At 43.7% G+C, this 24447-nt stretch overlaps 2 protein-coding genes across 3 annotated transcripts in view; one reads left to right on the top strand and one right to left on the bottom strand.

Annotated features, from left to right (window-relative positions):
* Window positions 1–1458: 1458 nt before the first annotated feature.
* On the top strand, window positions 1459–9075 carry gdnfa (glial cell derived neurotrophic factor a). 2 transcript variants are annotated; one of them, XM_076757915.1, is made up of 3 exons: window positions 1459–1477; window positions 2370–2600; window positions 5728–9075. In XM_076757915.1, exons 2-3 carry the CDS (start codon window positions 2396–2398, stop codon window positions 6276–6278), a joined length of 756 nt encoding a protein of 251 aa, XP_076614030.1. In that variant the 5' UTR covers window positions 1459–1477; window positions 2370–2395; the 3' UTR covers window positions 6279–9075. The 2 variants fall into 2 exon arrangements, with proteins under 2 accessions (XP_076614030.1, XP_076614031.1); XM_076757916.1 differs by lacking the exon at window positions 1459–1477 and having other exon boundaries at window positions 2308–2600.
* A 2329-nt stretch (window positions 9076–11404) lies between these two features.
* wdr70 (WD repeat domain 70) overlaps window positions 11405–24447 on the bottom strand; it is a 35451-nt gene continuing 22408 nt past the window's right edge. Inside the window, exons 11-18 of the mRNA XM_076757914.1 lie at window positions 24209–24308; window positions 23785–23869; window positions 23545–23683; window positions 17993–18093; window positions 17286–17365; window positions 15638–15754; window positions 13338–13500; window positions 11405–12685 (exon numbers count right to left, since the gene is read on the bottom strand). Of these exons, the coding sequence (XP_076614029.1) occupies window positions 12598–12685; window positions 13338–13500; window positions 15638–15754; window positions 17286–17365; window positions 17993–18093; window positions 23545–23683; window positions 23785–23869; window positions 24209–24308 (873 nt within the window). The 3' untranslated portion in view covers window positions 11405–12597. The remainder of the gene's footprint in view (window positions 12686–13337; window positions 13501–15637; window positions 15755–17285; window positions 17366–17992; window positions 18094–23544; window positions 23684–23784; window positions 23870–24208; window positions 24309–24447) is intronic.

Genomic DNA, 24447 nt, shown 5'->3' with positions numbered 1-24447 from the left:
CCTCTTGGAAAAGCAAGTGTTTAGTTGTTGGAAGGAGCCGGTCTCTGCTGGCACATGAACACAAAATGACTTTTTAATTCTTAAAGCTCTGGGTAACTTGTGGAATTCGTTTTTAGCACCAGATGAAAGGCGGGTGCAGCTTGTAAATCATGAGGGGTGGGCTTTCTCAGGTGCCACATCTTAGCTGCTTCAGAGTCCTTCTTGTGTGGTGTGTGCGGTGTTGCCCCGGGCTCACCTTGACAAGACACCGCTTATTGACAGACCAGATGCTCCAAGGAGTGTATGAGTTACATTTGTATGTCATAAATGTGGAGTGGAATAAATCGCTAACATAATATATCAAAGTGCCCACTGTTCCCTAAATGCTCGCCTCACGTACAGGCTATTTACAAATACGTTCTAGTAAATAGCAAGTGAAGTGGGACTCTTAAATTTGAGATGTGTTTAGCCATCAGACGCAACTTGACGCCGTTGCGCAGAGCGCGGAGATCGGGTTAGAAACATGCATCGCAACAGATCATCTCCAAATCGCATTCCGCATACTGAAATCTAATCCGAGGACATCAGGATGTGTGACATAATCCTCAAGTCATCTGAAAACTGCGCTCCTCCGAACGGGGCTCCGGGGGTGGTTTGGAGAGATATGCGGACCCCTGTTACTCACTGTTTGCTCTTGCAGGGGTCTATAAAAGAGGGGCGGACACCCAGCGCCCCGAACGTCAGAGCGCACTTAACTATAAATCTCTCCAAACTGCCCTCTGCGCCCGGTGCGGTGTTATGCGCAGACATCTGTCCTGCCTCAGTCCAGTATGAGGGCAACGCGTGTGGAAACTCTTCGAGCACACACAGGCACGATCTGACCTGGAGAAAATGGAGAATAAATACTCCCATCTGTGTTGTTTACCATGTCAAGATAGTGTCAGACGCTGGCGATTATGAACATTTAACGCATCTGTGGATTTAACGGCGCTTTAACTGTTTTATCAAGAGGCAGACGAGAGCTTCGTGCACTCCGGGAAGCAGATATTGTGCACCTTTTGCGCCCCGGTTATGCGCGGGAGACGCTGATGTCTTCATTGGACTCCTTTCAGTCGGAGATGGTGGAACTCTCTCGGATTTCCAACGTGGAAACGTAGCATCCAATTAATCAGCGACTGCAACTGTACCCCGTAAGGCGCAGTGGCACTTGGTCCGCTCTCTTCAACACCTACCTTTGGACTCTGAAGTGTGGGAAGAAGCATGGTTTGGTTGGTGCGCTGGATCGGAGTATGAAAAAAAATAAACACCTGGTGCCGTAGCCTGTTTCATCTTTTTATTCTGTCAGGACACAAACCGAATTTGAACTCGTTTTAAGGAAATTTTCCATTTCGCTTCATGCGGCCGATTCAGCTTGGGACACTAAATGAGTCTCGTTTTCTGTTTGGATTTCAACACCAACTGCCAAGCGAGTTTCAGGTCTGCATGGGCCATATTTGAGGTAAGTAAAGCATTCTATTTTTTAGCATTTGAGAGTGTAAAATAAAATATTGCCGTATCTTCCGATTATTTGCGCGCAAAGGGCATTTCAGTCCAAATGAAAAACGCAACTTGTGCATTTTAAAGACAGTTGTTAGGAGTTTTCCTCAGCATGTTTAAGCCCACTATTTATCCATGCATAGCTGTTTAGGTTTACTGCAGACTCAACATGCCATTAGACAGAGTCACGTAAGCTTTGGGGATCGCCATCTGGCCAACTCACACCATTATTTAGGCTATCGTTGCCAACACGCTTTGGTGCGTGCTTCAACCAACGCATTTTTGTGCGAGGCGCACCCTCCGAGAGCCACATTACAAGTAGCAAGAGCTCGCATGATATCACAATAACATGAATGTATTAGGTCATTATGCTGATGGGACTGAACGTCAGTCTAAAATAAGTAGAAGGCGGCTGGTTAAACACAAATGTTTGGGATTTTAAAGCAACACAGTACTTTTACGCACACATTTACGCGTTTTTTTGTTGTTGTTTGTGCTTGTGTATTTCAATATTTTGTGGATATCAGGACATTGTGAAGTACATTACAGACTGTTTTTCATTGAGATAAAATTTATTTGGAATTTTCTGGTATGTTCACTCAATATTCATACAGAATTTACAGTAAACCCCACCACGAGATAGAGACAAAGTGAAGATCAAAGCCTCTTGACGTGATGACACACAGTTATTAATACAGAATGAGTCACACTGTTAACACTTTGATGACTTCATTATAAACAAGAGTTGGCGTACATTCTCTGGAGAGTTGTCAAATTATTATATCTAGCTCTTTAAAATCAGTTTTGTCTTGTCTCCTGATTTCAAATAAAACATCCTCGTATTTGTTTTGCAGCTTTCTTCATAGGAACTGAGTCTAAGATGAAGTTATGGGATGTTTTGGCCACGTGTTTGTTGCTCCTGAGCTCTGTCGCTACACGGCCCCTCTACCAAAACACTCAGCCAGCCAAGAGGACTTATTTCCCCAGCAGCTACAGTGATTCTGCGCCCCTGTCTGTGGAGGACAAAGAGCCAACGTTCCAGCGCGAAGACCACAACCTGCAGGAGATCTCGATGGAGGATCAATGTAAGGCGTGTTTCGACAAAATCTTTGTGTGCACTCAATGCGATTGTCTCCTGAATGGCAGATAATTGCCCCCCATGGGGGTCACGCTGTCTGTGCTGCTTGTGGAAACCTACATTAAATAACACATAACTAACCATTTAATCACATAGGAAAAAGTCCGACCTAACATCTTTGCACTTCATTATCATTCACTGTTGACTTTTTAGAGGAATAGAAGGCAGCACAGATGCAAGGGGAAGTGAATGTCACACAGCTGTTTTGCTGGCCAAGGAATTTAGCCTTTCTTGACTAATTACACTTGAGAAACAGCGTGTAAAGTGATAGCTGGTGGGTTGAGCCAACAGTGGAGAGTCCTACATTGATAAGGCTCTCAGACAGGCAGGTTATCAGACGGAAGATCTTAATTTGTGTTTTATTGCTGCTGTGTTACATCATACAGATGTCAAAACAAGACAGCAGCTTGAATAAAAGTATGAAGAGCTCCGATCCCAGCAGTTGCTCTCCACATTTCCCCTTCTCCCTATTGTTTACGCTCACCTCTGCCTCTCTGAGACTTAGAGATCCACGACCTTTACCCATCTGCCAAAACTCAGAAATCATGGTGTGTTTTAGAGAAGGCGGTGTGAACCACAGGTCGCAGGAATCTCCAGGGGAGAGGCTGGACAACGGCGGAAAGTTTGAAGCATCTAGTGAGAGTTCTGTGTTTATGTTCATTTTAACAGCGACGGTGGGCAGGAATTTATTTTGTTTGGATCGATGTGACACTGTATGATCTTCACACAGACGTAGATGCAGCCACGAACTAGATAAGGAATGGAACAATTTGACAAATGTTTGTCCTGCCACCTCGTCTTTTGTTTGGACCATGGTGACATCACTGATCTGCTCTGTAACCCAAGACCATTAACTAAGCACTAATAGTGTAAACAGCGCTGTGGATCCAAGAGAGGATGGGTCTATGCTTTGTGCATAATTACAAAGAAAATTGGGCTTTTTCCTTTTAAGACTAAAGCGTGCAGGCAGCAGCTTTACAGGGAGACTGATATTGTAGCGTTCAGCCAACAATAATGCTGTATGTTGCATTTAATGATTTTTCTTCATCAGTTCAGACTGGTGTGTTGGTGATTGTTGACTCTTGTGTATTGTACAAAATGATGGCACAATTTACATCATGAATCACTCCATTTGCCGGCACTGGTCCGATCTGTCAGCAGGTGCACACTGTAGCCACCCTGCCTGTCAGCTGACATACAATAGGAGGTGTCTAAATCAAAGGGCAGGTGTGTCTAAACAGATTGGCCTGGGCTCACCTGATATACGAGTGGCGGCCCAATCAGCTGTGGAGCACAGGCGGATCAGGTAGCCGGTGCGCTGCCAGAGGAACAGGTTAGAGAGGAGAGATAGGTGACACCGCCACAGAGAGGCCGTGTCGACCACAACACCACCTGCCAGACATCGCACCCTGCCGCCCTGCGGCTTGACACACATACAACATGATGACACACATCTGTGCACACACACACACACACAGACACACACACACACACAGGTAATATGATTAGAGTCGGACCAATTGATTCATTTCAAAACAATATATCTTTATGATCCTCATGTATTATAGTTCACTAATGCTGCCAGACCTGCAGACTTAGAGTAGGAGAGATGTTACTCCATAATAGAATCAACGTGTAACACAGGACGGTCCAAGACTTTCTGTCAGTCCTTGTAGCTCCTCGCAGCAGATGGTGGAGAGCTGTGCTGGTGCATGTTTTCAGTTTCGAGCAGACTACAGTCTGCTTCATCTGAATGACTCAGAGCATATGATTTCCTTTTATTTGGTCTTTGAAGTGTTGGCATTCTAAAATGACACCCATGAAAGATTTCAACGACTGAAAAACATCTCTTGGTGGTGTAATTGGTCTGTGCCTACTGTATCAATACAGGCAATTGACATGGGAAAGCAAGCCCAATTAACTATGGAGCTGAACGATTTTTAACAGGTCAGATTCTGAGCAGATTGAAACCTGATGTAGGCAGCATGTCGGCTATACTATTAATGCAAAATTGGGTCTGCCTGCATCCCATCATGACAAATATACACAGTTTCTTCTTCTCTGACAACAGCAATTCAGAAAATGGAATTGACAACACCCTTTGACCTTCAGCCTCCAACTCATCCCTGAACAGCCATCTTAGAAAGAGTTACAGCAGGGCACCTGCATGTCCATATGAACAACTCTGGACTGCTCTCTGCATTCCTCCGCCTGAGACTAATCTATAAATCAGCATGCACCATTTCTGATCTGCACGTTTCTCAGTATTTATGGACATTGTCTGCATTTGTGTCAGCACATATCTTTGGACACTTTTCCATGCATATGCTGGCTGACCGTAAGCATGCGCAGTCAACAATGAACATCATTCTTTTCTGCCAAAATGTTGTCTCAGTCTGGATGGTTTGTTGAATTGATTTGGTAGTGGTGCATTTATTCAATCCAACATGTTACATACATACATATCTGCATTTGTGCATTTAAAGGAGTAGTTAGACATTTTGGGAAATCCGCTTATATGCTCGCTGGTTTAAAATTAAGATGATATCTGGCCATTAAATATGAGGCTCCAGCTAGCAGTCTGTTAGCTTAGCATAGCACACGTTGGATTTGTAAGGCCTAGACAAGATACAGTATATGTTACACATGTTTTGAGGTAGTAGGCAGATTTTGTTACTTTTGAACAGAACCAGGCTAGTTGTTTCCCCCAGTTTCCAGAATTTGTGCTAAGTTAAGCTAACTTGTTACTGGCTGTAGCTTCAAATTTAACAGGCAGATTTTAGGAGTGGCATCAATCTTCCTATCAATCTCTCAATTTAAAAAAAACAAAACAAAACATATTTCCATTTTGAAATATATCATATTTTTGTATTTGTGTATTTTTTTTCTATATTTCTATGCACACTATCGTGAAGATTATTTTTGCTTAAATGCATTCATTCATTTAGTCTTTGAAAATCGTATCGAATTGTTTGAGGTGACACTTTATCTGTTGTTTCATGTCAATGTCAGTGATGAAATTCTTATTTTAATACCAGCTGCATAAGTGAGTCTGTTGTGTCTGTACCTTTCAGATGACATTGCAGGTCCTTATCCAGAGCAGTTTGATGATGTAATGGATTTTATCGAGGCAACCATTGGCAGACTCCGAAGATCGTCAGAGCCCGGAGGAGGCTCCAAGGGACGGAGGGAGCAGAGGCAGAGGGGAGCAGTAAACACGAGAGGCGAGGAGAGAGGACATGGCGACAGGAGGCGGGGTCGCGGGCGAGGGGGAAGTCGAGGTGGGAAAGGAGGGCGAGGTGAGAAGGGGAGGGAGAGGATATCAGTGCAGACTCGAGGCTGCTTGTTAAAGGAGGTCCACCTCAATGTGACGGACTTGGGGCTGGGCTACCAGACTAAAGAGGAACTGATTTTCCGGTACTGCAGTGGCCCCTGCGCGGAGGCAGAGACGAACTACGACAAGATCCTCAACAACCTCACACACAACAAGAAGCTGGACAAGGACACGCCCTCTCGCACCTGCTGTCGACCAATCGCCTTTGATGATGACTTATCTTTCTTGGACGATAATGTAGTGTATCACACGCTGAAGAAGCATTCAGCCAGGAAGTGTGGCTGTGTCTGAGGACGTCACCTGGATGTGACAAGGTGACAGACCTGACCAGCATCCGTGAACTAAGGCTCATCTTCACAAGCCTGTGCTGCAAACAAAGGGATCACTGTTGGAAATGGGCATATGAGGTAGAAGAGGGAGCGTATTGTGTCTAAGTTTTGTCAGTAGTCGTCAAAGGAGACACAGGTGAGTATATAAATGCCACCTCTGCGATCTGAAAGACAATGGACAGCCGTTAAGAAAAGCAAACTGTACATTTAACTTTGACAGTCCGTGCTCAGTCCTTCAGAACCCCTGTTCAATCAGACACATGCAGAAGGTGTGTACCAATTTGCAGAAGAAACGATACTGTTACACTTCCAGATTCGCTAACTGTGCTGTCGAAAAAGATGAGAGTGAAGAACTTCTGACTGAGTTGGCTTGTTTTTCTAGAAGAATCCATTTTCCCAAGAACATCAATTTTTCCGTAGCTGGCTCCTAAAACTCCAGACAAACACGGAGATTTGAGGAGTACTGTATATTCAGCTGCAGTCTAAATCACTTCCACTGCATCGTCTGGATGTTGACATTTACATTCAGAGCCAAGGGATGACAAATACCACACCAGAGTCCAGAAAAGACTTTGTGGTGCATCGCATCTACATAAAATCCAATCTTATATATATACATACATATATACACGTGTGTGTAAGAGGTATATTTATTAAGATTTAACTTATTGTTATTTATTTCAAACCATTTTATGAAAGAAATTGTCATTTCGTTTATTTATTTAAAAGCTTTGTTTGTCCTGGATGGTGCCAAAGTGGAGCATTTTTCTCAAAGTCTGAAAAGGTGATCCAGAACTGCTTAACACTCACCCACACAACATAATAACGCTTATTTGCTTCACTTAGATTCCAGGGTTTCTCAATTCATGAGTCTAATTGATCACCGCTAGCTATCAAGTCATGGGAGGGTAGAAAGAGACACAGAGGAGGGGACCAATAGAAGATTTTTGATTGAACTGATCAGGTTTATTGGAGCATTTGAGGGATAGCAGGGTAGTTTTTTTTTTTTTTATACTTCACCTCATTTGCAGCCATGTGACTCCAATGACGCGTTAAAACCAGATGGAGGGCAGGAAATGAAAACTGCAATGGACATGATGGAAGAAAGTCCTTACTGTGCTAGTTTAGATGGTATTATGACAGAAAGATATGTTGGACGTGACATTTTATGTTATGAAGAGGAACGATTTTTCAACTGAATTGAAAGAGTTGCCTGTTATCGAGGCAGAAGACGTTAGCAGCTACCTGGTTCTTCAGGCATCATTCTACTCAAGAAAACAAATGAAAGCATACAAAAATATGGAGGCATTCAACTTTTTTTGTTAGCAGTTGGTTGCACTAAGGCAGCCTAAAGAGAACAACAAAACTTTAATCAAACACTTAAAGCAATATGGCTGCACCCTGCAAAACACTTAAGCTAATAGTTAACTAGCGTCAGTTACCTTTGCTACATATTGCGTATTTATAGGGGTACAAACTCCAATAAAGCTAAGAAAAAACTGTAACTTTAACATTACAAAGTAAGGAAACTGATAGCTACATAATCATAGTAATAAGTCCCGCAAACATTTTTTCCAGCGTTTTCAAGTCAGTGTCTTGAATTCCTCACTTATGAACAACAACAACAACAACAAAGCTCCTCCTGATTGATTCTCGGCTTGATCAATTTGAGCAACTGTACACAACGCAAAACATAAGCATTTCAAGAGTGTGTGTTATAGTGCTTCCTATGCAGAAAATCACTTCCTGTCCTCCATCTACATCTACGTCATGCAAACAAACTATTTTCCCCAGTGTGACTGTGTTAAGACAGAGGGGAGTGCTCTCTGCTCACAGCACCTGGGGAGTGACTCCTGATGAAACTATCGCATCTCTATACTGTATGTTTACAAAGAGGCAAATGACCCTTTGCTGCTGTTTATTTTCAGGGCAATTTTCAAATTGATAATAGATAGAATAGATTTAATGTCACTCCAAACAGGAGCCATCACGTCTTTTCATTTAAATCTCAAATCAGCGTGAGAGTAGTGTTCTCTAGGAGGATCCGTAGGTGCCTTTGAGGATCCATCCTTTGAGTCACCAAGGACAGAAGCTGCTAGAATGCTTGCCGACCAGCCTGCGTTACCCGAAACCTCACTCTGGCCTTTCACCAAGTCTGAGCAAAGGCTTTACAGTGGTTACTGTCCCAATAGGCTTTAAAGTTCACAGGACTGCCTGTGTTTCTGTCTCGATTCTGACAGACGGGTCTTACTCCCTGAAGGGGGATTTGAAAATGATCCTCTAACATGAGTCTTAACCAAATATCCCCGTTGGCAAAGGCATTTCGGTGAAGGCAGTTTAAGGAAGCTCTAGCAACTGTAGCGGCTGTCATCGGCACCCGATGTAAATATCTCAAAACTAGACGTTTTGACAAAAGGATATGTTTTGGAATCATAGTGGGAAGACAATGGGTCGGCTCAACATGCTTTCTGCGTGCAAGAACTTGTTCGGCCAAGTTTATTCCCAAACTACAGGGAAATATACATCCAGGAAAACAGGAGGCTCTTGAAAAGCATGTTGCTGTGCCCGCAGAGACCCTGCGAGGGGATGGTTTTAAGTGGAACAAAGAGAGCCCTCGAGTAGGTCTTGATGTTAGCACGGATTAGGGACCAAGGTATCTGTGCCCACCCAGCAGCAAGCAAGCCAGCTTTACTGTGTAATCCCCCCACACACTGAACAAATCCACTGCATCAAGCTGAATTTAGGCCAAACACTACACAGAGGGGAAAAAAAAAAAAAAAAAAAACAACTCTAGCTTTTATCACAGCATACCTCATCAATTGGATCATCTTCCCCTTTAACAACTGATTTGTGCGTAAGCCTTTCCAGATGAGAATGTGCAGTTAGGAGACTTCCCAGAAGCCTCAGAACGCCTCGCTACTCTTTGATACCATACATTAACGTGTGTACACTGTGACCACAAGCCCTCTCATCTTCATGACTGTTTGCTCAACTGTTCCATGGCAATTAGTTCTCTGGTTTTCGATGCAAAGGTAAACAAGCAAGAGGTAAAGATGCGAAGGAATCCTCAGTGTTAATATTTGAAGAAAGGATTGGATTTGTGTTCACTCCATATTGTGTTTAACACCTCTGTGAAAAAGCTGTCATGTCGTCTCACTTGTTTCGTGTTACAGAACCAAAGCTCTCGGCAAACTTTATTTTTGTACAATATTCATTTTATAACTTTTTACAGAATTAAACTTGTTTCTATCAAATGAGCTCGTCTCCTGGTATTCTGCCATGTACAATAATGCGCCGCTGCCAGATGGTGCTAATTAAACCTGGGATATGTTTACACAAGCATCATGTAAAATTGAGGATGAAAAATTTGGGTTCAGTGGAGAATTGCGGGGATGCTTTGAGCGATGGCCTCTACAGGGTGGCGTCCCCTCCTGTTCTGCATTCCTGAACACTAGCCCTGGGTCGTACAGTAAACAAAAGCTAGCCGTAAAGCGCCACTGAGCTGTAAATCAAGGCGCTCAAGAATGTTTCCACCGTGCAAAGAAGATATGTAAATGCTGATGAGAAAGTGGCAGCAGTGCAGACAGTGAGTCATTAAGCAGTGGCTCCAGGTGTGAATACAATGTATAGCTGAGAGCTGTTATCTGTTGTCAGGTCTCGATTCTTTTAACGCCAAGTCACAAGTTTTCATTAATTCACTATTTTTATATGAGCACTGAATCAAATGACCGTGTGTGTAAAACTCATTGCTCTATGTGACAGACTTACAGTTAGCACCAAACTGTGCAGCTCTTCCCAGCTCATTGATTTGGTTTCTTACAGCCCACCACTGAAATGCTTTGGTTCCTTTTCACTGCTCTCCTCTGCATCATTCCCAGGCGTAGGCAGCTCAGACCCTTTGCACGCTACCTGGCTAGGACCAAAATGCAGACAGACGAAGTTAGTGACTATTTGGCGAACACAGCGGAGCGTTTAGCAGCTAAACAGCAAGATTTGTCCCTCAGGAGGTGGTAGAGACCAAAAACGGAGCTAAAAGAGAGTGAATATTGGACAATTTGCCAGGCGGCCAGAAACATGACCCCAAATGAATGATAATGTTGCTCTGTAACTACTGTTTAACAAAGCCTTATATCAACTTAGAAGGTGATATGTACAGTAAATGTGTTCACGACTTGTAACTGCTGCACCCTACTTACAAAAGAAATCAGTTACTGTGGGCGTAACCTTTTTTACCGTCTTTTCATAGGATGTGTTGACATAAAGAAAAATACAGCGTATCACCAGTGTTATCCTTTAAGTGCTTTTATCCTACGTGACATCTGCAACCCACAGTAATTAAGAGTTGCTTGATAACGAAAACAAAAAATGTCAGTCCTCCCAGATCAACAAGAAAAAAGTTTTCTTTGGGATGTCTGCATGGGTGGAAAGATGTTCCAGTGAAAACTAATAGCTGTGACTCATTTTTTTTCAAACGGTTAAGCACAAAAACAGCTTTCATCTCCTCTGTATAGATATACCCCCAATACAGAATACAGAATTTCCTTACTTCCAGGTGCTGTAACGCTGTGTCAGCTCCTTTCCCCGTGCCCACTGCTTCCTCACACGGTGGAGTGAATCAAGCAGTAGTCGCTCTTCGCCTCCTGCTGCGAGCTGAGAACTCTTCTTCTCATGAAGAGCTGGATGTCAGTCTCTCCCCCACAAAGCCAGTCTCCTCTCGACTCAACTTTAGTTGCTCTTAAAAACATTACTCACTGTTTTAATCCCTCCATATTTCTTGTCCTGCTATTTCTTTGTGTCTTTTTCATTTTATGGCCAGAGGAAGTTTGCCAGGACTCTGAGACGTTCGATTGTCTGCTTGTAACTTTGGTTGGCTTGGAATTTAAGATTGCTCTACAGCTTCACCCTTTAAAGCCACATAGAAACCAGCTAAATCAAAGATACAGAGTTTAAAGACTCCATGTCTTTGCGATATAAAGAAGCTGAGGGACTGGAGAAAAAGACACAACTTGTGTGTCATCATGCAAAAGCATTTCCATGAGTTTGTTGCTGTAGGCAGAGGTTGCAGAGATGTATAAAGAACACAAACATGGGTTTCATTAGGTCTGTATGTTGTGGTTTTCTCTGTCAGCTGAAATATTTTTAGACACTGTACAGGTCATTCAAGAGATTCAAAATGGAGAAACGACTCTTATAGGTATGCAGCAGAGTTATTTCCAGGTTATTATTTGTTTTGTTGTTATTTGCAGACAGACATATACTGTATATCTGTAGCCACACTTATGCTTAATCTTGAAAATGTAGGAGCTCATCCACCTTGAGAGCAGCTGTTTTGATCATAACTTGAGGTTGAAAAGGCCAGTAAGTGGATTTTATTAAGATTAATTTGAATTAGAATTCATTGAATTGAAGTCGAATCATTCTGCAAAACTTGTGGTTGAGCAAAAAAGTAGCTTGTAAAAACTTTATTTGAAGCGGTTAGTCAAAACACCCGCTCCGCCTTGGACTGCCTGCACTACACTGGCAGGTTTGAGCCAATGCCTCATAAAAAGATATTTGGCAGAACAATTCCTTTGATCAGCTGATAAAAACTGATCCATCACTTCAGATAAAATATATCACCGCTTGACGAGGGAATAGAAGGTGAAATATAGAATGTAGGGAAAAAAATCTAAATTAGCGCGTGGCTGAATCACATCTAAGAAAACCGAACAGCTTTAAAAGCCTAAACCCTTAAAAAAAAAAACAAAAAAAAACACAATTGGCTGCGACTTTTTTGTATGTCTTCACTATGTACTTCTTACAAACTAGCAGAATGTTCTTCATAGCTGATGAACAGAACCAGACCACAAAATCTGGAGCCGATTTATGAGGCATTAGCAAACTCTGGAGATGAGGGAGGAGAGGACAATAGAAATGATGAAAATAAAGTCTATATAATCAAAACAGACATAAAAAGCCAAGTTCTTCCAGTGGTTGATGAATTGCAATGAGGGCAGCGTAAACCTGTTTAAAGTTATATTATGCCTGCGCAGTGAAAATGCCTCCACGTTTATGCGCTACCCAAACACACAGAAGCACACACGTACTGTACATACACGCTTAAAAAAACATGACAGGCGGGAGGGCAGAGGCGGCGCAATTTAGTCATTTAACTGATGCTCCTGTGCACAGTTTCTGACAGTAACTCAGTGTTCTGGGACCGATCCTCTCGGTGCTGTATATCCAACCACAAGCCCACCCTGTCAGCTATCCTATATAAAATGAGCTGCCGCTGAGGTGCCTCAGATCTTGCGTTTCTTCCACTCCGGTTCCTTTTCAGCCTCCTCATCCTCCTCTGATTCCTCTGCAAACACGGGCTCCGGCTGCGTCCTAAAGGGGTAATGATGGAACAGTTTTTACAGACAACTTCTCAGCAAATGAAAGATAAAAACCCGATGACAGAGCAAATGACTTCCTCTATACAGGCCAGCTGAAGTGCATGGAAGTTCAGGCTGCAGATGTATGTAGTATGCAAGTTTCATGGTGCAGAGTGTGACTCAGGGCTGTCATGAGGCTGCTCCTGCACAGAATTACCTTGATGTTTAATCTAACGCCAAGCCAAACAGATAGTTGTAATAGGGAGAATTAGCCTGCTGCTTAATATATATCACCAGCATATTATTTTTAACTCGCCGTCGCTTTCTTGCAGTATGTGAAACAGACTGTTTGATTTGGCTCGCAGCTTTGTTCCGAAGCTGTCCGATAGTGATCTAAAGCCGTCCCTTACTCTCCTTCCTGCAGTGTGAAGTGGGTACCTGTAAAACTGTACAACTCTTTAAACATTTATGTGTCACACCGGCAGGAAGAAACCCAAGCGCCATCACAATAGAACACACAGCACTCCCAATACTCATCTTACACTGTCGGCTAAGCCAGAAATGAGAGAAGATGAGTGAGTGAAGAAGAGACGAGAAGTGAGATGGACAGAGAGTAAATGATTCATGTTTTTTTTTTTACAAATGAAGATACAAGGTTTTCTTACTGTGTGTATGCCGGAGCGACCCAGTAAGGGTTCTCTAAAGCCTCCTTGGCGTGACGCAGGATGGCTGCTCGTGGGTTACTGTCATCCGTTTTATCTAAAGCGATGTTCTTCACAATGAATGAAGACAGAGTTCCACCATGAGCCGCAACTCTTCCTCCACGACCTGTCAGGACACATGATGACCGGATTAGACGCAGTCGAGACTTTTTTTCGACACATTTCCAAAACAGATGGGACATTGTGTGACATTGTAGATTTAGCCCCCCAGTGGTAGCATCACAATGGCACACTTAAACGAATAAAATGTACATATCATACAAATCTGTGCAAACTAGACTTCCACCAGACGGACCTGACACTATCTACTGTTGGCTAGTCTTTCATCTGTGATCTGCTAAACACTGCAGACAGTGGCATCACCTGCCATCACTGCAAGCAAATAGCACATGTACAGATACAGTATGTCTGATGTTTCTAGACATTGCTTTTACATTTCTGTTTGTGTACAGATCAAACACACCAGACGCGGCGTGTTAATCGGTGGGCTTTAGAGGTGCTGGCTGATGGATTCCTGATCTTTGGAGAGGACCAGGCTTGCCGTTTGCCTCTGATTGCAGTCTTTACGCCAATGCTAGCTCTCAGCCAGGGAGCCAATAAGCAAAGTTCCTCAAACGTTCCTTTAATTTTATGATCACCTGGACAGGTAATCACAGTAAATCCATTAAATGTTAAATCCACAAGAAATGTTAGTTTACTTTATGACTTTACATAACCTTTAACTACAGAAAATGTAACGGGGATGTGCACAAAGGTTACGCTCAGTTTTCAGCACCATTTCTTTTTAATTACTGGAATATCATCACATCAGGAGTTTTTATGACTTTGGATAGAATTGTACACTCACTGCATTCTTGCACTCGACAGCACTGCATCAGAGCCGCACTGCTCTTTGCTTATGTTACGCTTTTGGCTGCATTTGACTGCACTTAATGGAGCTTTTGCTGGAAAAAATGTCCCGCTTTCCAGAGAGGGAATTATTACGGTTGTCTTAAAAGATGAAGGATAAGACACACACTTGCTTGTGCGCACACACACACAAACACACATGCATTGCCATACTTAAACATGCAGGGATTTCCTGCTGTAATTGGGCAGCGAGGTTGTTTGGGGGATTGAGAGGCACCTCTTTCCATTGCTTGTAAGCATCGAGCCAGCCGCCAAACATTACCTCGCACTTGTGCAAAGTCATTCTACACAGAGAGTAAACAATGTGAACAGAGGCTGTCATCTAGAAACCACTGGTTATTTTTATAAAACGGACCTACATTTTCATTCGCAGACTGTTTTCATACTTGCCGCTCCAACGATTGCTAATTAATGTCATTTCCCTGAGCGGTGTTTTCACGTGTAAAGTCTTTATTATGTAAGCCGAACTTTTATGCAATTTCTTTTTTTCACTTTCACAATTTATTACAGTAAAGAAAACAAAGAAATGCTAACATGCTAAATATATCAATGACAACGTCCTTTGGATGCACAACATTTTATCTGCATTAGTCATGGCGTTTTGAAGTAGTTCTGTTGCAAACTTGGCAAAATTTCTTATTTCATAAGATTTTTCATGACCTCCTTTTTGAAATTTGGCTACTTCTCGTATGTTCCATGTCTAAACGCATTAACATCGCAAAAACATTTGCACTGGGGAACCATTAGATTGTAAGTATATAGCACTGAAAGAAAAACTGAGTGAAAGTGGGAAAAAAAAAAAACAACAAAACACAGCAATGAGCCAGCTGGAACACGGTCTAGCAGGAAATGTAGTCTGGCACCTCGGATTGCTGGACCGAAGCTCACACTCTATCCATGATCATGCAAAGGTGTGGCATTTGTGAGAGAGTGCGTTACAGAAAAAATAGAAAGTGACCGACCACGGGGTCCAGAGAAAGTTCAAAATGCAGCGTTATGTCGCAGCAGTTAAAAAAAATATGAGGCAGGAGCAGGCTACAGTGGAGCTCTGAGAGGCCAAGCGGGAGCGGCGCGGTCACAGCTCTCCACTTCAGCTGGATTGCGTAATAGTGAACACATCAACAACTGTGGATTTGTACATCTGCCTCAAACGGAATCATGCATTCATCCAGTTAAGAACGCTGACAACAATACGCTTTAAAAACAACTGCAGCCGTGCCTCGCTGCTACACTCACATTCACATGTTAGTAAGGGTTCCTCTTTGGTCTGCTTTCTTGTTGCTGTTTTTTTAATTCTAAGACCAGCAAGGAGAGGAGAAAACAAAGCACTTTACCTGGTCCAGACACAGGCGGCTCGGGTTTGTGGGATTTCTTTGGGTCAAGTCTGTCCTTCTCCAGCTGTTTTCGTGTACTCCGCTGCCGGGCCTCTCTGAACATGGGTAAGGCATGAGCTGGAGACACACGGGGTAAACAAAGATAATCAAGTCGCTTAGGTGACTCAAACTGCAAGATCACAAAACACAGCCGCGCAAATAAGCAGGCAGGGCGCCTGCAATATGTTCAGTGTTTGTAGCCTGTGTGTCGCACTGCCTCGCTGCATGAAGACAGAGGGGAAAGCTGAGATTTAGCAGTTGTTTTCACTCAGGAGGTGCAGAAACACAATCGCGCCGACTACTACAGAAAAACGTACGCAGAAATACAAGCACCTGTTGACCTCTGGTAGCGTCCCTCCTCTTGTGTACTCTTTCTGCAATAGTGCACACCAACATATTCATTCGTGTTTAGATTCGGACGATCACTCCGCTGCTCTTCACACTTTTGTGAACACTATCACAATAAAGGCCCCGAGCACTTAAATCCAGGAGTGTGTGAGTGAACGTGTGCATGAGTGAGTGTGAATGAGTGCCCTCAAAGGTGTGTAGGAAGAGAAAGTATATGTGTGTGTGTGTGTGTGTGTGAGCATTTGCGTAAAGTGAGTGTATGCTCTGCTCTTATCCTCAGGGGTTACAAAGAGACACTTTAGTAAAGGGCTAGATAAAGTGATTTTCCATTCAGGAGCCCTGTCGCTGTTCAGTGTTAATTCTTCTCCTCCACGCTACATTAAGCAAAAAGGTTACTGTTAACAGATTCCCTCGCTTTTCTCAATGGGCCATCACTTGCTTCCTGTCCCCTCTAATTTTCCAGTGCCAGGGCATCAAGTGCGTCACTCGCCGCTCGTGGCAGTCAAATGCCTGCCTACTTCACACCCTGTTGGCATGGCAATGAAATCACATGATGAATCTGAAAAGGCTGCAGTAGCCCAAACAATAAATGGCGTCTGACTTGGGTCGTAGCAGCCAATCAGGGAGGACGTGTCGGCAGCTGTTCGGTTCCTGAAGGTTCATGACTTCAGTCTGGGGTCAAAGGAGCGTGAGGCACGCACAAAAGAGATGACAGCCTCGTGTGTTGGTGATATGACAGGATGACAGGTAGGGGGGTAGTTTGTGTGTGTGTGTGTGTGTGTGTGTGTGTGTTTGTGTGGGTGGCGTGGACCAGCCAGAGATCACGCCAGCAGAGATGGGGCAGGCGGCTGTCCTTAGCGTGATCCGGCGTGACTGCAGACCACATGACCGCCGCGTGGCACAGTGCCCTCCGGCTGTCCATCCACTCATCCAAACCCTACACCATCAGCTAATGGGCCTGTGAGAGTGTGTTTGAATGTTTGTGTGTGTGTGTGTGTGTGTGTGTGAGAGAGAGAGGTTGGTAGTTTTATTCCTGATGTCTGAGAAGGAGGATGCTCAGAATATCCACGTGTGATGTCCTCTCTTGTTAAAACACACAGTGCTTGATGAAGGATGAAGGTGGGCTAAGCTGGTGGAGGGCTTCGAGACGGTGATTTGTGAAACTGCGCGCCGTGCACAGCAAGGTGGGAGAGCAGGAGATTAAGTTCAAAGTTCATTAGCGTGGTTTTTGTCTCCCGTGTACAGACAGGGAAGAACTTACGTGTGATGATGTAATCCTGTGTTAGCGTCTCTGCTTGTTTCTCTTTCCGCTTGTTCTTCACTACGCACAGCTTAGCCCCCCTGCAAAAGAGCCGGTGGATTACAAATGATGCTATTTAAAGGTATCATGCCGCCATGCCACAGGACTACCACTGCTGTCTAAAATACTTCAAGATACATAAAGGGCCATACAGATGCAATGGGTGACATATTTACGATTGGGAATAACAATAAATGATTGAGCTCTGGTGTTTGGCTTGAGTAACACAGAGACAGAAAATAAGCTGTTTTAAGATGTATAGAAAACACTGTACTAAAACCCTTAAAATTTTATCTTCTCCTTCTCCCTCATTAAAAAAATCCTCCACATCACACCTGCATTAGTGGAATACTGGACCAGGATTGGCTTCCAAACTATTTATGTACCGTACTGTACATCATCCTGCACAGTGACGCTCCAACATTCAACTCTCAGAACACGTTTTTGAGAGGAGGGGGACTTTAAGAAGCAGGACCCTAAAAAATTTGGATCAAATCATTGTTTTTCCTGCATTTTCAGCCCACACCACGGGCAGATTGGGCTGATGTCATGCTAATGTTTGCACGGCTTTGACAAGCTGAAGAAATATGTTATTCAGTGCAACAGTATGGCTCTTTCATGGTTTTTATGAAGAGAAGATTAGAAGATAACAAAACACCTGAACATACCTGTGGCTTTTAACAGGGTCATAGTAGACCTTGGCCAGTCCATTCCCGGTTCCCACCATTATCTGGTTGAGTTTTGGGTGCCACAGGCAGCGGACGACGCTCTGGAGTACACAGACAGACAGGAACAACAACATGAAGTTACATGTTTTCTTGTGCAGTAACTGAAGGTGGCACAAGTGAGGAAAGGAGGTCATGCTTTGTAATACCAACCCACAGCAGGCTGTGAGCAACTTTCTCTGCTGAGGGTCAGATCTGTAAAGATGTGTCTGCTGTGACCCAGGCTGGTTGTGGTGCAGTGGGGATCAGGCCCAGCGTGCTCTGCTGCTCTGGTTGACTATATTTGGTTGTTGGGATGAGGGCTGGATCCCTCAGTCTGTGTGTGACAGATGGCCCAGTGCCAATAGGCAAATGTGACCACATTTATCCAGAGGTGTGTGTGTGTGTGTGTGTGTGTGTGTGTGAGAGAGAGAGAGAGAGAGAGCAAAAGAGGGGCAGAGAGAAATACACACACACACACAGTTGCTGGACAGTGATGAAGACCCTCTGTTCACTCTCTGATATGTGAGCTACAGTAGACTTCCTGCAGCAGCGCCTCCTTTCTTCACACACACTGTTAGAGCATCACAAGCTTCTGTGTGTGTCATCGTTAACACACATCTATGCATGCAGACGTGCATGTCCTGTAGTTGCACTGAATGTTTTGGAGAGTTAGCATTTGTCTTTATGTGGAACACAGTAAGCAATCTAGGGGGGCGGGGGTCTGGGGCAGGGGCGTAGGATGGGGGGTGGGTAGGACTACGACTGGGACGTCCAGATTCTGTGATGGTGAAAGCTGCTTAGCGCCCAGCTGTTCAGCTTCCCACCAGGATACCAGTGGAAGGAGTCTCAATCACACACATACACACGATCACACACACTCGCGCACGCATGCAGAGGACAGACACGCACTAACACAAGTACTTGTGTGTAAAGGGCCAATGCAAGCGCGGCTTGTTTGTGATTTTACTTCAACGTGACAATGAGAAAACAATAAAATGCAACTCTGAGTCATCAAATAAAACGTTAGATCCAACCATTATTCTTATACGGTGAGTCACCTCGTAAAGAAACGTACTTAAAAGCATTCCAACATTTCAAGTACGCGACATAATTAAGACTTTGTACCAACAGAATGTTTCACAATCTGCTTAAATTTGGCCAAAACCTCAAACATGCACATCTACACGATCAGGCCAGCAGCTCAGTGATGTATAGCTGCGGGACAGATGAGGGTTAATCTGCTCAACCAGATCACGAGCCGGCTGTAATTGATAGAAAGATCTGGAAAATGCTTTAAACAGGATCTGCTTAACATGAGCCTCGCATACTCATACATGGGGTCACAGTTGATAATGTTCAACACAACATGTTTTAACATGTATGAACAATTGAAGTCTGCCCTCTGTGGATGTGCTTCAGTGTGGATGTGTAATGGGTTATAAATTGCTCCGTCAGGGTTGCTGAAGCAACGCGGACAGTCCCTACACGTGAGGGAAGGTAGTGATGACAGTTAGGGATTCTGTTACACTGCACGGGTACTGTAAAAGCTCGAGGAACTCACCCAACACACAGCAGGGCAACACAACACCACCCAAAGCAGGCAGAGAAAACATCAAGTTCAGAAAACAACCTCTTCAGACCCAAACAAATCCTTCTGTCAACGGTGAAACAAGTCAAACAGAAAGAGAAGACCTGTTCGGTGGGGCCCACACCAGCTGGATCCACTGAGGAGCCCAGAGCCAACAGTAAGACTGCTTTCCAGAAATTCAGAGCCGCGTGTTTACACTCTAGGAACCCCTGTTTACACTTCACGTCCACCAAATTACATCACGCCACGAAGGAGGAAACTTTAATCAGTCAGTTCTTCAGTAGCAGCCGTCCACGTCCCATCAGATTAAAACACCACTGATTAGGTATAAATAAGACAACAGCCACTTGCCCAATCCGTGTGCTGATTATGAAATAAAGTTATGCAGCACTAATGGGACACAACAGTCACAGCTGTGTTCCTCGTTTTCCCCGTCGCTGGTGAGTGGATCCAAATGTGCGCCGCTTCTGACAGACTCGGCTACGCAGGCCAGCTGAATGGAGCAGCCTGGGGAAAGGAGAACTCGAGACTTAGCACCTCAGCTGCACACTGAGTGGGCACACGTCCGAGAAGTCTGTAATCAGGATGGACTGCCTTGCTGGAACAACTGGCTCCTAAATCTTGGAAGATTTACTTGATAAGATGCACAAGAAAGAACAGAGTTAAGACCTGCGTCTACCTTTCAAGCTTGGCTGGACAGGCAAGAGAGACTTGACAAGAAATCAGGGACAGAGATGCAACAGCTGTCTTTTTCAGCAGTGTCTCACCTGATTTCTGCCCCCTTTGATGGACTAAAAGATGCTTTAGTGTCTGACCAAATGGGCCTAAAACAGCCTGCCCTCCCAAGTGCACCCCACAATCCAGGTCTAGGGTTATGTAGACTGTTTAGTTAGAAATGATTGGTGGCCCGTCCTTTCGCTCGCCAGCCTCGTACGCCACGTTCAAAAAGGCTGCACTTAAATCCTCTGGCCATCGGAGGAGCAGACGGCTGATGTAAACATAGTAAATAGCACATTCATCAGGTTCACTGAGTGCACGTCAACCTAGGAATAACTGATCTGCTGCAAAACTATATTTCAACGCATCAAAATCTTTTTTTTTTTTTTTTTTTAACGGGGGTAAAGCTTCCGATATAATTTAGAGCCGGCAATTACGTTACATTCACGTTGTTAGTGTAATGGTCAGTGGCTTGGAAGGAGGGGCTGAATCCAGAGGGTGATCTCAACATACAGTAAAACACCCTGAAAGGTCAATCCAAAAATACAGGACATCAAAATGGTCGAGGCTGGGCAGTCTGGCGGCTAACCCTAACCCCCTAGAACTCGATGTATACTTCTCTAAACCGCTCTATATTTCTGTTTCTCCAGTGAAGTTCAAAAAGACAAAGAAATGTACCAAAAAGTCTCTACAATTTAGCAATATGACAGTAATTGATCTCAGTTACCAACGAATGCTGATAACTCCCATTAACAGCCACTTTTCTGAATTCTGATTTCTGAAGTTCACGAGAGCGCGATTCTGCAACACAACATGTGTCCTGGCGCCACCCAACACGACATGTTGACGCACAAACCATGGCTTTTATGTCAACGGGAGCAATTAAATAAAGTTATATGGCTGTGAGAAATATGAGAACGGCTTCAAAGCATATTTCCATTTTACTATCAAGTATTTTAATCATTACAACATAAATTTTGAGCGGTTAATACAATTAACACAAATAAAATCATTGCCAAGGCAACTGGCAGCCTGTACCGGTCGCGAGCCTGCTTTGTTTTTTGTGGGAAATCTGCTGGATTTCTGTGCAGCACAAATGGCGATCAGACAGGAAGAGGCTTTGCTGCCGTCCCTTCCAGTAAAACTGATGGGAGATGGTGGAACAAGTGAAAGGCCAATGGAAAAATCACTTCCAAATGTTTACCCTCTTCAGTAAAGTGAAAGAGAAGACAAACGTCCACGAAGTGATCCAAAGGAGGAGGCGGAGGAGGAGGAGGAGGCGGAGGAGGAGGGTTGTTAAGTTCTAAACAGACTCTTTGACCCAAAGTGTCTGGGGTCTTTCTTTGATGCTGCCTATAGCCATATCGTCACCACAGTGAAGTGCGTGCAAATGTTACAGCTGATTCTGTTTAGAAGTTTATGTAGAGTCTGCAGGAAGACCTAAATACAACACACGACGACGACCACGGCTTGATCTGGATGACAGACATCCGTGTATATGTGGATTTATCAGTTAATAACACCACCTGACGTCTTTGAGCGACATCATCGACAGTGAATATTCAGAAGTGTCTTAACTGGAGTGCATTCGTCAGGTTTTGTGGACCGTCACCTTCAAACTTCCAGCAGACAGGAGCTCCAGCTCTCTACACAATTAGAAAATGTGGTTTTCATTTTGAGAATTACTTCCACAAACAATAGTGGAACATTATTGTAAGACAGAGATTGTTGTTGTTCCTCCTGAATGAAGGAAGGCAGTACACCGAGCTCCTGACAGTAGGTGTACTGATGTTTAAAAATGCTATTTTTAGTGCATTTAGTCATCACAAGAAACCAACACAGAACTCAGTCAATTCTATTTTAACGCCACGATTTTCTTTGTACTGACTTTTGATGACTGTCAGGCTCATGTAGGTCTCTCAGTTAATACGCGTGTGCAGCTCACAATTAACTTAACAGCTATCCTTTGATATAAATTGACAGCTTGAATATTTCTAAAAAGTCATGTTTAGGTAAGGCAATGACACAATTTTATTTATTAAAAATAAAATCTCAGATAAAATGGGTCATCCAGAAACACAGGCTGCCCTCCCCTGCTCTCTTTGAGTACAACTGTGCAGCGGGGTGTGCACTTAGTGTTGATGCTGTGCCAAGGTTTGCAAGCTAACAGCAGCTGGCTGGCAGGACGGGGATGCACGGACACACAAACCCAGCTTTTGTCTCTTTCCCCCCCTCTCTCAAACATGTTCACTCAGTGGCCCATGTGAAAGTGTCATGCCTTAACCGGGGAGACCAAGTTAGAAGCCATTAGCCTCTGTCAGACCGCACTGTTATGACTACAGATACACAGTGCTAAATCTGTTGAAAAGGACAGACAGAGGAGGAGGAGCAGGAAGCAACAACAAAAAAAAAAAAAGTTTTTCTCCTGAGCACAGCACCTCTGCCCTTCATTTCAGCACCTATGGCTGGTTGCCTTCACCAAATGGATTTCTGAGAAGCGGGATTAGTATAAAGTGCATAGCATGCTAACGTGTTTGACAGTACAGTGTGTGCATGTGAATGGAACATGCTGATAATTTAATTTCACATGTAACTCAAAGGCAGTATGTGTAAAAGCATCAATAGCTGCTCTGCCAGAGCTTTGTGGGAATAACTCACAGTGAGGAAAGGTCACGTTACTCCACTTTCTCCTCGCTTGCCTCTAACCACTTTTTTAAACTTTCCACCTTGTCTTTCACTCCCCTCCATAACGCTTCTCATCTTCCACTGCCTCTCTTAATTCCCGTTGACCTCGACATAGTTGCTGTTAGAAATGAATAAATACTGACTAAAATAAATACAAATAAAAGACTGAAAGTCTAATCCGTTGGAATAATCCTATGTTGGGTAAAATAGGAAATTAAATAAATCCCCATATCAGGCCAGTCAAATCTGTTCGCTCTGTCATAATGAGGCCTTAGATGACTGCTGCTGTGTTTTCAGGCAGCTATAACCAAATAAAAACATTTTAATGCTGCAGTTTTATTTGAGCTCAGACTACTTATGTGGAGGAGAAATGACATGCACATTGGTTTCATTAGCTTTCATTGTGGACTCTTTGCATCATTTTTGGTCATTTCGGTTTGAAACCAACATATTATATCAACCAGTTGAAAAACATGTTGCAGCGAGTGCAGCTGTGATGTGTGGAGACTGTGGCAGAACTTACTGCTTTGGTGACTTCTATTTCATAGACCCTCTGAAAGGAAGCGCGGTCAAAGAAAACCAACTTCCCATTTCCCTCGTCTTTCTTCACTGAGGTCCCCGTCACAAGAAGCTTGTCATCTGGGCTGAAACAACAGTCGGTCCTAATGGGGGAAATGACCGATACAATATAATCAGTTCATACTCCACATATAAACTTATGGTAATCAAGCAAGTAATTCAGATGACAGCTAAAAATTCTCACATGGGAAAGTAGTTGGTCAGTCCAGTCGCTACGTTCACAGGCTTCCTGAAGTTGCGTATATCCCACACCTTCAGGGTGTCATCACCTAGAAAATACATGGAGACGTCAGGTAAACTGTAAATACTGCCTTTTCTTGACTTAGTTATTTTTCTTTCCATTACAGAAATATGTTGAGTGAAGGATTTTTATTCCTGTTTGTCTCTGTTAGAAACCTCCTGACCCTCCCACCTTTGTTGGTGGTGGTCCCTGTTTATTTGTAGCTTGTCAGGAAGAGATAAGCTACTTCTCCTCTAAAAAACCTTCACCTTGGATGAAGCATCAGACTTAAAAACTGGATGCTCTGAGCTGGACTGTCAACCTCAATGTGTGCAACTGCTGCCCATGCGGTCTGGAGGATACTGTAAGACCGAGATACTTTACTTACCGCCGCGTGAGGCGAGAGTCATGCCATCGTAGGAAAAGGAGAGGCAGGAGGTGTCTGATCCTGGAATGTGTGCCTGCCGACAGTGGAACTTTGTATGGACCTAAGAAGAAAAAGAGCAAACAGTGCATTGACCACATAGATTTATACAGGGTCTGGCTTAGTAGGGATGTGTAATTACAGCTTCAGACTCAGGTCCTATATGAACAGCAGTGACCAGCTATTCATGATATCTTTAATGT

Source organism: Chaetodon auriga, chromosome 19 (assembly GCF_051107435.1).
Source record: "Chaetodon auriga isolate fChaAug3 chromosome 19, fChaAug3.hap1, whole genome shotgun sequence".
Taxonomy (NCBI): domain Eukaryota; kingdom Metazoa; phylum Chordata; class Actinopteri; order Chaetodontiformes; family Chaetodontidae; genus Chaetodon; species Chaetodon auriga.
The sequence above is the reverse complement of the archived record's forward strand: the minus strand, read 5'-3'. Positions and strand labels throughout refer to the sequence as shown.